The following is a 16,392-nucleotide window of genomic DNA, read 5'->3' as shown; positions in this document are numbered from 1 at the left end:
TTGTTTTGTTGATAACAAAATGTAGAATTTTCCCCACGGAACCACTTTTAAAATAATTGAAACTGTCCAAAGATTTGTAGTTTTTCATCCCTTGGCCATCACACGCCTTACTCAAAATTAAATAATTGTAAATATCGCCATACTCAACTTGGGGCCACTCCCGTATATCGTCCTTCCATTCTTGTGGTTTGACATCTTTTGGCGAGGAAATAATTCGATCTTTACAATTTTCACATTGATATTGGTTCATATTTAAGGCAAACGAAAGAATTTACAAGATTTTCATAAATTAAATGTTGTTTCTGCGCCAATATTTACGGTTGAACAGTTCGTAGTTTCACCCGTGTGTTGTTGCTACGGAGTTTGTTTATAAACGCAGCGTCACGGATGCAATGGCGGCTGCTCTCTGCGACCCCTATCGGGATGAAATTTTACTAAGGGAAATAACTGAAAAAAGTTGTGTATATGAATGAAATAAAATTATAGAACCAATCTTTGGGGATCCCTTTAGTTTGAAAACACACGTTTTCATCTTAAAAACTATATTAATATTCCTTTTATGCTTGAAAATGTTCGCTAATCTTGTCCCATTCAGAATAGCTTGTAGTTGTGTGTACTGTACGTCATTTTATAAAACAATAAAGCGATTAAAGGCTGTTTGCCTGTATAACTCAATCCATTTTCTCCTCTCCTTTTCAATAATCGGAAAACAAACGACATGACAGCCCCTACTAGTCCACTGCGAGGCTTAAAACCTAATGAGAAGCGGTAATCCAATTGTCTCCAAGAACGCTCAGATACCCGGAAGTTATAAAACGAAAGTGAAAGTAAACGAGTCTTACAGTTTTGCATTTAATTTTAATCAACCCTAATAGAAATTGTAGTTTGTTTTGCTCACAAATTAATTTATTTCACTTATCTATCAAGTAAACTTTAAGAAAAATTGGAAAAACTGAAAACTGGGTAGTTCGAATTTTCTTGGTTTCAGTGGTAGTCTGTATTACAGGGAGCATTCATTATTTAATTTTGTAAGAAATTCAAATAGGTGATATCACCTATTCAGTTGATGATATCACCAATTCAAACTGAATAGGTGATATTAGCTATTCGAATAAGTGATATCACCTATTCGAATAGGTGATATCACCTATTGGAAATGAATAGGTGATATCACCTATTCGAATAAGTGATATCACCTATTCGAATAGGTGATATCACTTTTTGGCAGTAAATACCAAAAACGGCGCCCCATAAACTTTGGGCTAGTTTGGTAGATTATTAAGCACATTATTGGTATTTCTTATTTTACACCAGACTTGATCGAATATAGCTTGTACATCCCCCTTAAAGAAGCCATTCTAAGTAGTGAAAAGATGCCTAATCCGGGTTACACTCAGTGAGACAATTTGACTCCCAACATAGTTTACTACTACATATATGCATGTGGACATTTATCACATGCTTGTGATGAAAACACTCTACCTTAATTTGGCACCAGAGAAATATATTTCTTTATGTGCCTGTGATAGTTACTTGGCACTTCATTATGATGTTCCTGTTATGTACTATGATGCCCCTTCCATGTGGACTCATGACATGCGTTTGCGGTTGGTAAAGATATTGGATCAACAAATAGCGGTATGTAGATGAATTGTAAGTATTTCTCATAAATATATGAATTGCACCTTTAACTTTTTTTTAAACAATTCAAGTCAGCTTTACTATGCAAGTATTTGTTTGTCAATTATACTTTGCTTTCAAGGGGGGGGGGGGGGTAAATAAATTCACACCTTTATGTATGGTAGTATGATTTTCTACTGATTATGTGCAAAACTAAAAGCATTAAACATTTTTCATTATAAGATTTGATACAATAAATATATTTACTAGCATATGTACATGTATACATTGTCCCTTTATGTACATATTTAGGCATGCAGTCTTATTTTGACAGGAATACAGATTGTAAGTTACATGCAGTATTTTTTTCTGAATATTTACTTTATACTAAGTTCATTAGAGAGCTGTTTAAATGGTAGAGCAGATCCACCCTGTGTGCTCGACTTTATCCTGGCTGAATTTAATTTTTTGGACACTACACTTTGGTACAAAGTTATGCTATTGGTAGCATAACAGTATTGAAGATAATTAGGATTCATTCCAGCACCATGGTGGACATCTCTTTGTTGTGAGAAAATGTACTCAATGACATCGCTGTTTATGAAGCCTGGGGTAACAGTGTACTTGATCTCATTGATTATGATGTCTGAAATCCATGAAGGAGAAATTTTACATCTTCTCGTGTCTCATGTGACATTAACTGTTTTGCTGACCCACCTTTTTCCCATTGTAGGAAAAATGAAAAAACACTTGAAATCTGGTGAAGTCTTTCATCTTTGAGATCAGCTATTGGTCGGCGGTCATGGAATACGTCAATCAAAATGGATGTCTGCTCCAGAAGTTTTATTGGCCCTTCACAGCGAGATGTGGCAGTTGACCCAATATCCAAACTTTCCTGGTACTGTTTCATAAGGTGGAGCATATCAGCATTGAGACACTCCTCTGCTAGGTGATTTCTCAATGTATCAGCAGAATTGAGGTGTAGATGTTGATGGGAGAGTTTGTGGTGAATGGAGAGTCCATGTGTTTTGTCCCAATCATATGCATCTATAAAAGTTTTCCAGGTGATTTCATTGTCATTTAGTAAAAGGCGTCTAGTGTGCCATTTACATATTCCTCTGCTTAATACATTGTTTCAGATTTTTTTAAAAGATGTAATGGGTCAGCAAGAAAGGCAACTGGATGTAAATGGATTGAAGACTGCCATAGTAGAGGAGGGTGAAGGAAAGTGTATGTTTATGAAAGACCTATTGATAGAGGCATATATATTACATGGAACCCCCACTTCTCGAATGTTTGCACCACATCCCAGAACAGGAAATAGATCTGTGGGCCGTTGTCTTGTGTCGTGGGATAATGTGCCACTAAGAAGCGGAAGCCAGTTAATCCATTGAAGATGAATTGTATAGACGTTGCGCACGGTGTTGGTGTCAGTTTCAGTAACGTCAAAATGACGTTATTTTACGCGAAGTTCTAGATATTTTATTTGACGTTTCTTTCTTGCTAACATTTTTATGGAGAAAAAATAAAAACCCAGTAATGCCGCCAATTAAATAAATCAAGTAATTGAAAACATGTTTAATCAAATTCTCTACATCCTTTTGCATATATATTGCGGGAGAAAATATAAGTATGGTTTGCCTCATTTAAAAAAAACAACTTAGAAATAAAGACACTTATGCAACATCGCATTTTAAATTTACATGTTTTTAGCTCACCTGAGCCGAAGGCTCAAGTGAGCTTTTCTGATCACTTTTTGTCCGTCGTCCATATGTCCGTCTGTAAACTTTTCACATTTTCGACTTATTTTCAAGAACCACTGGGCCAATTTTTACCAAACTTGGCACAAAGCATCCTTGGGTAAAGGGAAATTTAAATTGTAAAAATGAAGGGCCAAGTCCCCTTATAAGGGGAGATAATCAAGAAAAGACAAAAATAGGGTGGGGTAATTAAAAAATCTTCTTCTCAAGAATCACTTGGCCACAAAAGCTGAAACTTATGTAGAAGCATCCTAGGGTAGTTTAGATTCTAAATTGTTCAAATCATAACCCCCGGGGGTAGGGCGGGGCCAAAATGGGGAATCAAAGTTTAACATAGAAAAATATAGGTAAAATCTTTGAAAATCTTCTTCTCAAGAACCACTGGGCCACAAAAGCTGAAACTTATATGGAAGCATCCTGGGGTACATGTAGTGTTAATTCTAAATTATTCAAATCATGACCCCCGGGGTAAGGCGGGGCCACAATGGGAAAGCAAAGTTTTACATAGAAATATATAGGAAAAATCTTTGAAAATCTTCTTCTCAAGAACCACTTGGCCAGAAAAGCTGAAACTTATGTGCACATGGAAGCATTCTGGGGTAGTATAGATTCTAAAATGTCTAAATTATGATCAGTGGGGTAGGGTTGGGTTGGAATGTGTATTACAAGGGGGAAATCTGGTAAAGAACAAAATGGTCAAAGCTTCTCAGGTGAGCGATGTGCCCCTTGGGCCTCTTGTTATTTTATTTAGATAAATCGTGCCTTAATTCGAACTATGAATGGTACTCTTGTACAGATTCTGACAAGGATATATATAGATACAGTGTACAAGTATACAATGCACATGTTTTACTTTTATATATAAATACAACTTTTAAAGTTTAAATTATTCTTTTAATTAATCATTATTGGTATGCTTTTCTTTCATCCGTATCAGGCTCATCAGCAGTTAAGAGTAAGTTTTCGAGAGAGAAGAATATTTTGATGCTAAAATACATAACATTTAATGCATTGAACCTAATAACGTCAAAACGCCAAATTTTTACGTCTGTGACATTTATGTTGACTTTTAATTTTTGTTAGGATTTTAAAATTGAAATTATTTTGGAATATACGAGGGCCGTTCAAAAATAAGGCGGACTTGTTTCACAGAAGAAATATTTGACGACATAATCGGGCAAAATTACACAAATAATATAAAAGAATCATTACTTATATGGTCTTCAAAATTTCATATCAAAATGTTATAAATTAGTATTAATTTTGAGTGATTTTCCAGGACATACCATTCAGTCACGGCGCAGCAGAATATTCGATGTCAGAAGCATTATAAAAAATATGTGATTGAGCTTTCATTTTCTCAACATTTTCCCTTGAGTACCTGTATAGTTTGAGTTACCTTTTCTACTCAACATCAAAACACCATTTCTTGTCAAGCTTAAAATCTATTTAACAAGTAAAGAATATTCTTTTTTTGTTTTAAAACCAAAAACTACTTATGAGATATAGTGTGATATTGGTGACTCTCAATCACGTTCTTTACAGTCCGGATAAAGTTAACTTTTCGTAGATAATCTTCTTCCCGTCCTCCCGTATAGCCTTTTTACAGAGGTCTAACTGTCTAAAATTTCAATTTGCTATTTGTGGGCGAATGCCACGAGTCGCCTAGTTTACTACATGTTTTATTATACATATTTTGGATCTATGTTGCCGATATATCGAGCATTACACATATTTTAACAAAAGTGTGGTGCGCCGTCCATTCAGGAAACGTCATTCTCACAGTCGTTTTCACTGGAATCGCATCATAGAAAAATCACTATATTTCTGTTAGTACTTCAAATATTACGTCCGAAATCTAAATACATAATAATATAACAATTTAAAGGTACATTTGAGAAAATTGTTGAAAAATATCGCACATTTTAGAAAATCAATGAGTTAAATTTTTGAATCCGCATGCTTTTGCTTCAATTTTTTTGTCGTGCGCCTTACCTCTCCATCAACGATATCAACTTACCGATAATTTTAGTACAATTTTTTTAAAAGACAGAAATTTTGCCTAAAATTTATTGGAATCTTTAAGATACACATATTTCTGTGAAATTTTATAACTATATGACGTCTGTAAGAGTAAATAATAGCACAGTCTGCGGAATTTTTGAACGGCCCTCGTACCAATAATTTTTGAAAAGATGCACATTTCATAAAAATCCTTTATTTATACAGAGAAAAATGACATAAAACTCAATATAGAATTTATACTTATTTGTGACACGATAGCGGTGTTTTTCTTTGAAGTTTACTGTTCTGTATTAGCAATACAGTACAGGAGTATAGTGGGCGGAGCTATCTTCTGTACTGTATTAGCCTACCAACCGTTCTGTAACTGAAATACAGAACGATCTAAAAATAAACCAAGAAAGTCAATTTTAAGCATTCAGTATTTTAATTGCTCAATAGTTTTCAAAATAAAATAAATCGATTTTTTCCTGTTTGGAATCATATAAAATTATTTCCTTAAAAAACTAGTAAAATTTTCGCTCTTATGTAATCAATATAATAATTATTCCAATCACATTTGATCAGTCACTTTTATCCAAACGAAACGTATTAGAAAAATTAAAACACACATTCCAATACAGTGAACAACACTTCTCTCTGGATTTTTTTTTAACTTTCAATGCAATACCACACGCACTAATTTACGCAGTCATTTAATTTGATCCAAATGAAAAGTTGAAATGGCAATTTTGGAACACAGATGCCGTGTTTGTTAAATCCCGCAGAGCACGATTACTTTCACTGCACAATTTTTTTGCGTCACCTTCGGAACGATTTGTAGTACATGGAGACAGCGCTCTTTTACCCCCAGTAGTCTGTTCGGAAGACGGTTCCTGCGATTCCTGTTTCATGGGTGGATCCAAGATCTTAGAAATGCTTTTCTTCATTTCCACGTTGCTTTTCATGTATTTTCTTACGCCTTGTTCTGACCTATGACCAGTAACATTCATGATTTCTGCCTCGGGTACACCTCCTATATACAACTGAGTAGCGCAGGTTTTCTTCCCGCTGTGATTCGTATAATTCCCTTCCAGTCCTCCTTTTTTCGAAATTGACTTCATGAAAGTTTTCAGTTTGTTTATTCCTACGACTTGTGTCCCGTAACGCACAGGCTTTTCCGAGGTTCCGGGAAGCGGACGCCTATAAAATGGCCCCGCGCCATCTAGCGCATCAAGATAGATCTGGAAATACTCTGCTAAGCACCGATCACCTGTAAAATAATTGATTATGAGTAATTAGATTATCACCGCTAACAACTACATGGTAGTCTTTTAAAATATCCAATTTCTAGTAAATATTTTCTATCTTCTAAATGCTACTTTCATACATAAATATTTACTTCAAATATTAGGCTTACACAGCAATGCCTCCCCCCCCCCTATTCCGCTAACCTAAATTAAAGCATAGTGTCTTAAGGTAACATTATACAATATATATGAATTTTACTTACCAGGCTCACAGTAATGCTTCAGGTTCTTTGTCTGTAAATTCATCTGCCCAAATCCGCCTTTGTAGGTTTTTGATGCTCTACCAACAAATTGAATAAACTGTCCATGGATATCGTTTCCAATAGAAAATTGTTCGCATTGCAGTTTGTGGTGCTCATCACAGGCCCTCAAACCGAACAATTTACATGAATAAAAAAACATCGTGTGTTGTAATTGTTCACTGTTTTCTTTCCCAAAAACATTTTCTTGCCACAATTTCTCCTCATCTTTGGGCCATATGGGGTCAGCTTGCCGGATCTCGCACCCCAGGCCTCTATCAACGAGTGATTTCATCTTTGCGTCTAAAACTTTTCGTAGTCCGACAAAAGCTATTTCTTTCTCGTCTAGAAAATTTTTATCGTAGACACCTTTTTGTCTTAAATGCCTCAAAAGTCCATATAAAATGAGATACAGCGTTTTTGGAGGGTATTCACTCCCGTTTTTCTTCCGCGCTTCCACAATAAAACGCTCTAGCCAATGGTTCATCGATTTCGTATCCATTAAGTGAAGCTCGATAATGTCCCCCGCTCTCTGCTCGCGCCAACTTTCGAAAACTTTAACGGCCCATTTTGTATTACTTTTAGTATTTTTGTTTTCCTGATTTTCAACGAGGCATTTCAATTCATCATCATTGACGACTGGCCCAAACCTGGTGCTCTCTTTCAGTTCTTTCTTAACTTCACATTCGGTTTCCATTAAAGAAGATAAATCCCCGATATCGAACTCCATTAAATTTGAACCGCTTTCTCCAAGGCCTTCATTTTCATCGAAATTAAAGTTTTCAGAAAAACTTAGATTTTGGATGCCTTCAAACACATGGTATTCCGTTTCCATATCTGCACAGATCTGTGATAAAGTAACGTCGTCAACTTCATCAATTAAAAAATCAAGCGTTTTTTCACAATTTTCTAAGTCTACGTCCATCTTGCTACTCGTCCTTTCCAAAACTAATGTGACAAAACACTAGAAATTTCTAGAAATCTCACGCTGTCTACGGATACAGTGAAATTTACATCGAATCCTAATTGGCATGGGAATTCATTTTTTAAAGATTTACCAGAGATTCAGAAAGAAATGAAATATACATCAACATCTTATTGACATAGTGGGCGGAGTTAATTTTGATTGAGCTGATTTTGATTGGATCGTGTCACAAATCATTTAGAGAACTCGACAGGTTCTGTATCGTAGATACAAATTTGGGGGCGGAGACTCGTGCTTTCGCACTCGTCTGCCCCCAAATTTGTATCTACGATACAGAACCTGTCTCGTTCTCTAAATAATACTTATTGTGGCGAGTATTGGCCGTGGCACAATACAAAAATTGTGGGACGCCATTTCAATTGGGAGAACCCACCAAATTCAAAATTCAACAATGTGTGTTTCTTTTTTCTAACCGTCCCGGGATAACCGCGGAGGGTCAGCACACATACAAACTGTTCAAATCAATCAATAACTCATATCTCAAATTTCAAATATCAAGCATATCAGCTTACTTTATCAAATCTTGTATATCATATATCATTAATATCTCAAACTTCATAGATCAATCTTTAAATATCAACATTTTTCATTTTTCAAGCCTGTAAGATGTAGTACAGCTCTAAAGTATATAGTACTGTCACAAAGAGTAAACTTATTAGCTTAGTTTACACTAACATTAGCATTTCAACAAGGTGACAGTCTATTACAAGTTTCACACAAACATTCAGTTATCAGTTGACTTGGTATGCGCAGACGCCACATGGCTGCAAGTTGGCACAGCTTGCAGTCATCCCACACAATTGGGGGAAGCAAAGCAAGTCAACTGTTCCAAGGCCAATACTACCAAGACCCCCCTTTCCAGCTAGATACTTGCACACATCTTTATTCCTGGATGAGCAAGTCCCTCAGTAGACTTGGAATAAAATATTTTGAATTTCACTTAATTTAGAAAAGGTTTTGCAACACATAAGGCAATCAAAGCTTACCAAATGTGATGTATTTTACCTAATTTCTCAATGCCTAATAAAGCTTTGGTCTTGTAGAAACTTACCTGTCTATTAATACCTTCTGAAATGTCTGAGAAACCTTATTCAAGGCAAGTTAGATATAAATGGTTGTAATTAATCAAAATTAAAGATCTGGGTTTTTTTTTAAACCAAATAGGGGGAGTTTCACTCAAGAGAACTACCTATACAGTATTATAATTCCTGTTTAAAATTGCTAGGAAAGCCATGTCCTGCTGTTTGAAAAAAACGAAATTTTGTATCTCCAAAGGCGACACATTCACTCTCTAATTAGCCAATTTAAGCAGAGCAATTTGAAATTCTTAATCATATTCAAATACAAGAAGGTATAACACAACTTAGAGATGGTTACAAATGCCTGTAAAAGACAATATTATCATTTTGGAAGTATACTGGTCTTGTTTAACGATATTCCTACAAAAGATTTACATTACCTGATACATGTAACAAATTTACTAGTATTCCAATTTGTAAATCATACTTACCAATTAAGCTGCTATGAAGATATTTGGCACTTTATTGATGCCATTTTCAAACTAGGATTTTTGGCTGCAATTTCATATTTCATATGCTTGCAATACTAGTGTACTCAACTAATCTTATTTATGTACTAATTGACTAAGTACCTTCCCTCTAACATACTGTAGAAGTACATTTTTCCACGGGGTCATAATTCCGTGGAATCACAATTTCTGTTTAATCCGCGGGTAGAAAATTACGCGGATTTCTTAAACTGTCACTACATGCCTTACATTCATTTTTAGTACGCTTGGACAAATTTCCGCGGAAAGTTTGTGACCGCGTACATAACGTAAATTAATACCACGCGGAAAAATGTACTTCTACAGTATATTCTTTCAATAAATATTATTAATGTCTGTGATACATGTACGTGAATCTGCACATTCTCAAGTTTAAAAATCTGCATAATAAGAAAGAACAAAATTACAAAATATAAGCACCCTGTGAGGAACTTTGATAGCCCGAACATCTTAAAAATTAAACCAAATGTATATTCAAGGTTGAGCAATCTGTATAAAAATCCAAACACATAAAAACTTCCTGTGAGAACTCTTCCGAAAAATAATTGATATATTGTTAGGGATTTAAGCAACTTGCTTAATTGGGTCACTTCTTGTGTGTAAATATAACCAAATAGTTAAAATAAGACTATATATTTGATTTGCAACATACATTCTGTTACATGTCCTATAAGTTTACTTGAATTCCAGAAGTAATTGTAATTTAACTTGGTATTTCCAACACTGTTATCTTAAGTAACCTGAACTGATCTGGAAGGTCATGTCTACCTACATCTCAAATATTCAATATCTCTACTGAAAGGTTTTTCCTAATCCCAAAAGTTTAAGAAAATGATACTTGACTGTATTCTTTTTTGCTTTAATTGTTTTAAACCAAAATATATTCATTTATAAATGATTACAAAACATTCTTGACATTTCTTGGGTTACATATTGCAATTTCCAACCTTTCATTTTCACTTTATTGGATCAAAACAAAGTCTTAGGCAATGGATGGTTTATGATTATATTTAAATAATTTAATTTTGTTTATATTCTCGCCTCTCATAGGTTGATTTCCAAAAAGGAACGCAAAACATTTTGTATAATCTGGTTTGGTATGGGGACACGCCCCCTTGACGACCAGCTTAATCATCTTATCCATGCAATCCCCTCATTTCCAGTCCTCGGAGTCCATGGAAAATTCAAGATTTAATAACTCTTATCTTTAACTTCAAACACTTACTCGATCTTACCTCATGTAAACACACATCATGGCTGCTAGATCCATGTATCAGTTATTACCTCCCCTCGCTTCACATCACTTCCGTTACTACGGTTGTATTGTTGCGCGGTAAATTTGAACTCGTAAAAAGCAACACAATTTTACATCCAAAGTTGTTTAATTATTTTAAAATTAAATTATAAGGAATGACTCTAATTCTTGGCCATATTATCGAGTATAATCTGGTTTGGGTCAGTTTACGCTTTTTTATAATCCGCTTCGCGGATTATAAAGCGTAAACTGACCCAAACCAGATTCCTTAAGTATTTTATATTTTCATTTTTATTCAAAAAATTAATATGAATTGATACATTATGCTGTTTAACAATGAACATGTTCCCCATTCCTGATTTTCACCTTTGTATTACTATATTCCAATGACATTTTGTTTCCAATTTAATATCTAGCAAATGGAATCATTGACGAGAAAGTTCCAACAAATACGAGGGATGATCAAAAAGTTCGCGAAATATCTCTATCTCTACAAAACCACCATTCAGATTAGAGTAAAATTTGGTAAACACATAGCCATACACAAGTTCTATAAATATCATATGCTGAGTAAAGTTTTTCTTCTTGTTTGTGACGTCACAATATGAAAATGACGTCACTATATAGGTCACTTGTCACGAAAAATGGTTGTCTAAGTCGAACTCGTTTAACAATCGACTGCACAATTTATTGTATATTTTAGAAATTCCTTTGAGGTATCATAATTATAATAAGTTGTATACGGTTATTAAGATAAATGACTTCCTATAAATTCAATCAATGATTGGTTTAATCGCTTTAGTGAAGGAAGGCAGATGGTTAAAAATGATGCTTATCATGTTGCCCAGTAAAAGCAAGTTAGAAAAGATATGTGTTTTTAATTATATATATTTAATGTCTCCCTCTAATCTTGAAAGTTAACTTTCTTCAACAAATAGTTTTTTTATAGAAGCAACATCAAAAGCTATACTGGCAGACATTGCTTATAATTCGATGTCAATCTACAGTGAAACGACAATTCAAGTATACATGTATACACATTCAACTAACTAATGCAATGCAAACTGTATCAAAGGTGATTGATGTACCTGATATACTGGACTGTGAATCTGTTATGATACTTATATTCAATGTCTGGTTTTCCAAACGATTTAAAGATAATTTTCTATGCTTTTTTTTACTTGTAGTCCTGTATTTGGGTCCATGTCCACGAGAAGCTCCGACCGAGTTGCCTTATTGTTATTCACATGCATAGGACCTATTCTAGTTTGTATTTGCCGGGTTTCGAAGCAAGATGAAACAAAAAGAAAGTTATCAATGTTAATAACCATCATTACATCATTGTAAAACAATACAAACGTATATTAAGTAAACGATTTTTAGTACAACCGCGTGCGCATCGTCTTCTTTGTAAAATGTATGAATCCAATCTCATCCGTCAAAATTTATGCACATCATTAGTAATAAAAGCGTTAAAATAGTTGAGAACAATGCATAAATGAAAAATTATACGATTTTTTTTAAAGTTACAAAACAACATGTTTTTTTTTTTGCAAGCAATTATGCGCCTTTGGGTGCAAAACACAGTTTTATGTACTAAGTTATCAGGAAGTTACTTGGTGGGAGACAAGCAAAACTGACCCCTACAAAGAAATATTAAAGTACTGAAAGTACTGGAAAGCGCTAAGCATGGGTTGAATTTGAAATTCATCAGAATTTAAATTCCTTATTGCATTGGAATAAGTACATGTAATATTTTCACGGTGCAGCTTTAAAGGGGGGGGGGGGTTTAATTTGTTTAATTGAAATAAACCCAGCTCTTGAATGCCTTGACTATTACATTAAATAACATCGAATGTAAGTTGTATTACTATAACAAAGTCTTTGAATATGCAAAAAAAAAAAAAAAGAGAATCTACTTTACTATTTCTGTGCAATTTTTTAAAGCAAGTAAGTTACTTTTATAATCTTCTTTGTTTTCCGCACCATAGTTACAAGTCCGGAGAACAAGATTACTTGTGCTGCATTGTGGGTCCAGGTTTCTGCGATAAAATCAAATTTATATCAATGTTACAGTCCGATTTTTTTCTTCTGACTCAACTCATTTCAGATTAGGTATATAGCTCTACAATAGATCTATGGAAAGCTGTGTTTTTTTTTTGTTTTTGTTTTTAGTTAAGTTTTTTTTTTGGGGGGGGGGAATTTTGAATGCCTAAGATGTTGCTGACAATCTTATCTTGAACGTAAAGTGGAGAACACAAACCTTTTTAGTGAAATTTTGAAATAAATCATACTGCTCTCATGAATATTATTCGTACTTCCTGAAATTCAAAATTGACTGTCGGCGACCGTGCCTTTCTTTGTTATTATCGGCCTCATAGGTGATCGTTCTATTGGCAGTTGTGTTTGAAAGTGCACAGGGAGAAATGAGATATTTATGCGCCCGGATTGATAGATCCGAGGCGTATATTGTTTTTGTCCTGTCTGTTTGTCTGCTGTCACTTTAACCTTCGCCATAACTATTGAACCATGAGAGATAGAGACTTCATATTTGGTATGCAAACTCCACCAATGAAGCTCTTACAAATGACACCAAGGTCAATGACCTTGTGACCTTGACCTATATGCTAAAAATAGCTTTTTCGAACTTTCGCCATAACTTTTGAACTATGAGAGATATATACATGTACTTCATATTTGGTATGCAAACTTCACCAATGAAGCTCTTGCAAATGACACCAAGAACAATGACCTTGTGACCTTGAGTGTGACTTATATGCTAAAAATAACTTTTTTGACCTTACGTCATAACTTTTGAACCATGAGAGATAGAGACTTCATATTTGGTATGCACACTTCACCAAAGAGCTCTTGCAAATGACACTAAGGTCAATGACCTTGTGACCTTGATTTCGAATAATTTGTTAAAAATGTTTTTTTAACATTGTTGCCGCCGGGCGCATAGTGTTTCACAAACACATCTTGTTTTTTTATTATATTATTAGGTATTATTAGGATTATGAATAAAAGATTTTTAAAATGGTTTATTATTTTGTTTGAACTGATTTTAGTTTAATTTTTCTCCTCTTCATAGATATTTATAAAGTTATAATTTTTATATAAACGGTTTTACAAAAAAAAAGTCCTAGCACGGGAACTAGTAATATATACACACAATCAATAAAAGTTACCGGGTATACAAATAATGAATAAAAAATGAACTTTTAAATTTTGTATTGAATATGGCACAGTTTAATAACATAACAATATATTTTTTTTCAATATTTCTCATTTAGTGTGATACCAATCCCTATTCGTGCAGCATGTTGATATCAACATGTATCGAAATCCCGGAAGACTTTACTTCTTTTTTCATTACACTGCTATAATATAAATTTTGGGTATAAGGTATTGCATTTGTCTTTTTGTCATTTTGATAAAAAACCATTCTTATCCTTCATCTCTGACTCTCACGCACATGAATTATAATTGATTTGTACCGAAAATTAAAAACGTTTGACCATTCCTTTTCTCGTGTAATATTTGAAGCTGATTTGTAAATATTTGTTTTTAAAATAAAAATGTTAAATTAATTAAATACTCCTCTACTTAGAAATAAAAAAAATATCATATTCAAATTCGTGAGTATTTTCCTTTGACTCGTTTTGGCGGAAATGCTTTAAAATGCTTCAGTTTTTTTCACTATCATGTAAAATATGCTGACAAGAATGAAACAGCCACAACACCCAAGCGTTCAGTCTATTTTTGCATCAAAATATTTTGTTACAGGTAAAGACTACAAATTAATTAAGTATAGACTATCTATATAAATGCGTTCAAGTTTAAAATTTGTGCTACTAATGAATAAAGAGATGCTGTGAAATCATTAACATTGATAGCTCTCTGCATGATGCAAGTGTGATAATAAAAAGGCTTGTTTGTATTTACATTGTTTGAAATAAAGGCCCAGAAGATGGCGTGTAAAATTAGGAAATGAATATACAAAATGAAGATTCAAACTATATATAGAACCTAGTTAAATATTTTTATGGAATTGTACATGTACTGGTAATAGATTCCAATTTGATTTTGGATATTGCATATTGTTCAGAGATAAGATCCGCCATTATATATCCACAAACACAGGATTTCCGTACACATTATGATAACTCCTACACTGAAAGTAGCCGACAGAGGGTCGGGGATTTCCATTTGTATATTTTTAGACGACTTGGTAGTGTTACATAACTTGCTCAGTGGTGCTGTATTTCGTAAGCTTAGCGCTGTATCACTCCTCGCAATTGAGTTCGTCATTTTGAAATGGAATATAATATACAACATTTATTTTAAAAAAGAATAGATATGGGTTACCCCATAGAGATATCAAAGATATTCGACTTTTAGATTTAATATGTTTAACAGTGTTTAATGACTTAAAGAAAACTGTACTGTCTCCATGGTTATGGAACTGGTGTAAATTTCTTGAGTCCGTAGCATTACGGTCACCCAGTCTCCTAACAAACAGTACACATGCCTGTGTCCGCAAGATCAGTGTGCCTTGGTCTGTATACACACGTGCGATGGAGAACTTTGTCAAACGCATCAAGTAACACGTTTTGTTTTGCCGAGAAATTACCATGGCAGACAAAACTTTTTTTCTTAATTAGATCATATGAACATGATGAATACGAATTCTGATTAATAAAAATTAAACAATCCCGGTTTTCAGTTTAGTAATCTCCAACCCGGTTCGGGTTTTGCGACACATTTTATAATTCGCTCCCTATATGTACAGTTTACACAGTCTGGGATTGAAGATTTCGTCATTTAAGGAGGAATGCCACACCAACTTTTTATTTTATAGATCTCTGAGTCAACCTTTTTAAACAATGGTTTCAGCATTGAAAGGCCGACATTAGCTCTTTAATTATTTTATATGAAGTTTTTTTGGTATTTTTTCAAAGAAAACGAAAAAATTAATTACATCCAAATTAAATGCTTTCTTGTAAAATTTTTGCTGTAAATGAATGCATCACATGAATAACTCATAAAATATGTTAAGAAAGTCTGGTTAGACATTTTAATTTTTTTTATAAAAAAAATTATTTATGAAAATAAAACACATAATTTGTGAATATTCTTTTAACTTGTGGTTTAAATCTTCTTAAAACCAGCCACAACTGGGGAGAACATTTTCATTAATCATATTTATAAAAGAAATTGAAACGAAATAGCCAAATTTTTATGGAATGCCATATACGACAGCCAACTGCTTACTGCCAACTGCTGACTGCTTACTGCCAACTATCAGCTGCTTACTGCCAACTGCCACACATATTTGAATAAACTTTATATTTGTATTGATATTTATATGAATTTTCACAAAAAAGGAAAAAAAGGCACGGATCCAGGATATTTTTTCCAAGGGGGTCACCCGGTAAAATTGAATTGAATGAAATGACCAATATGTTTTATCTTATGTATATTCAAAATATGCGGTTGATAAAGTACATTGTTAATTTTTTTTATTTGTTTTCCCATTTGAAATAGGTAATAAAATGACTATTTTCTGCTTTTAATCTTTGAAGAAGCCCCACCCCCTTCCCCCGGGGACAACAAAACCTTTGAAGAGAGAATAATAATAAAAAAGATTTG

General features: G+C 33.8%; 1 protein-coding gene across 1 annotated transcript; it reads right to left on the bottom strand.

Moving 5' to 3' along the window:
* Positions 1–6,045: 6,045 nt before the first annotated feature.
* Positions 6,046–7,855, bottom strand: LOC134247485 (uncharacterized). The gene is made up of 2 exons (XM_062729841.1): positions 6,895–7,855; positions 6,046–6,654 (listed from the first exon to the last, which is right to left on the bottom strand). The coding sequence occupies exons 1-2, from the start codon at positions 7,853–7,855 to the stop codon at positions 6,098–6,100; spliced, it is 1,518 nt and encodes a 505-aa protein (XP_062585825.1). The 3' UTR covers positions 6,046–6,097.
* Between the last annotated feature and the right edge of the window lie 8,537 nt (positions 7,856–16,392).

The sequence above is a fragment of the Saccostrea cucullata genome, unplaced genomic scaffold (assembly GCF_032062105.1).
Source record: "Saccostrea cucullata isolate Sc308-1 unplaced genomic scaffold, CSIRO_AGI_Scuc_v1 ctg6637, whole genome shotgun sequence".
NCBI classification, from domain to species: Eukaryota; Metazoa; Mollusca; class Bivalvia; order Ostreida; family Ostreidae; genus Saccostrea; species Saccostrea cuccullata.
This window is presented reverse-complemented; position numbering and strand designations above follow the sequence as displayed.

What these genes read in the sequence shown, in the direction of transcription:
- LOC134247485 (XM_062729841.1), bottom strand. Translation starts at nt 7,855, where the DNA reads ATGGACGTAGACTTAGAAAATTGTGAAAAAACGCTTGATTTTTTAATT. An exon ending in GAAGCATTACTGTGAGCCTG is followed by an intron (nt 6,655 to 6,894) that starts GTAAGTAAAATT and finishes ATTATTTTACAG; the next exon opens with GTGATCGGTGCTTAGCAGAG.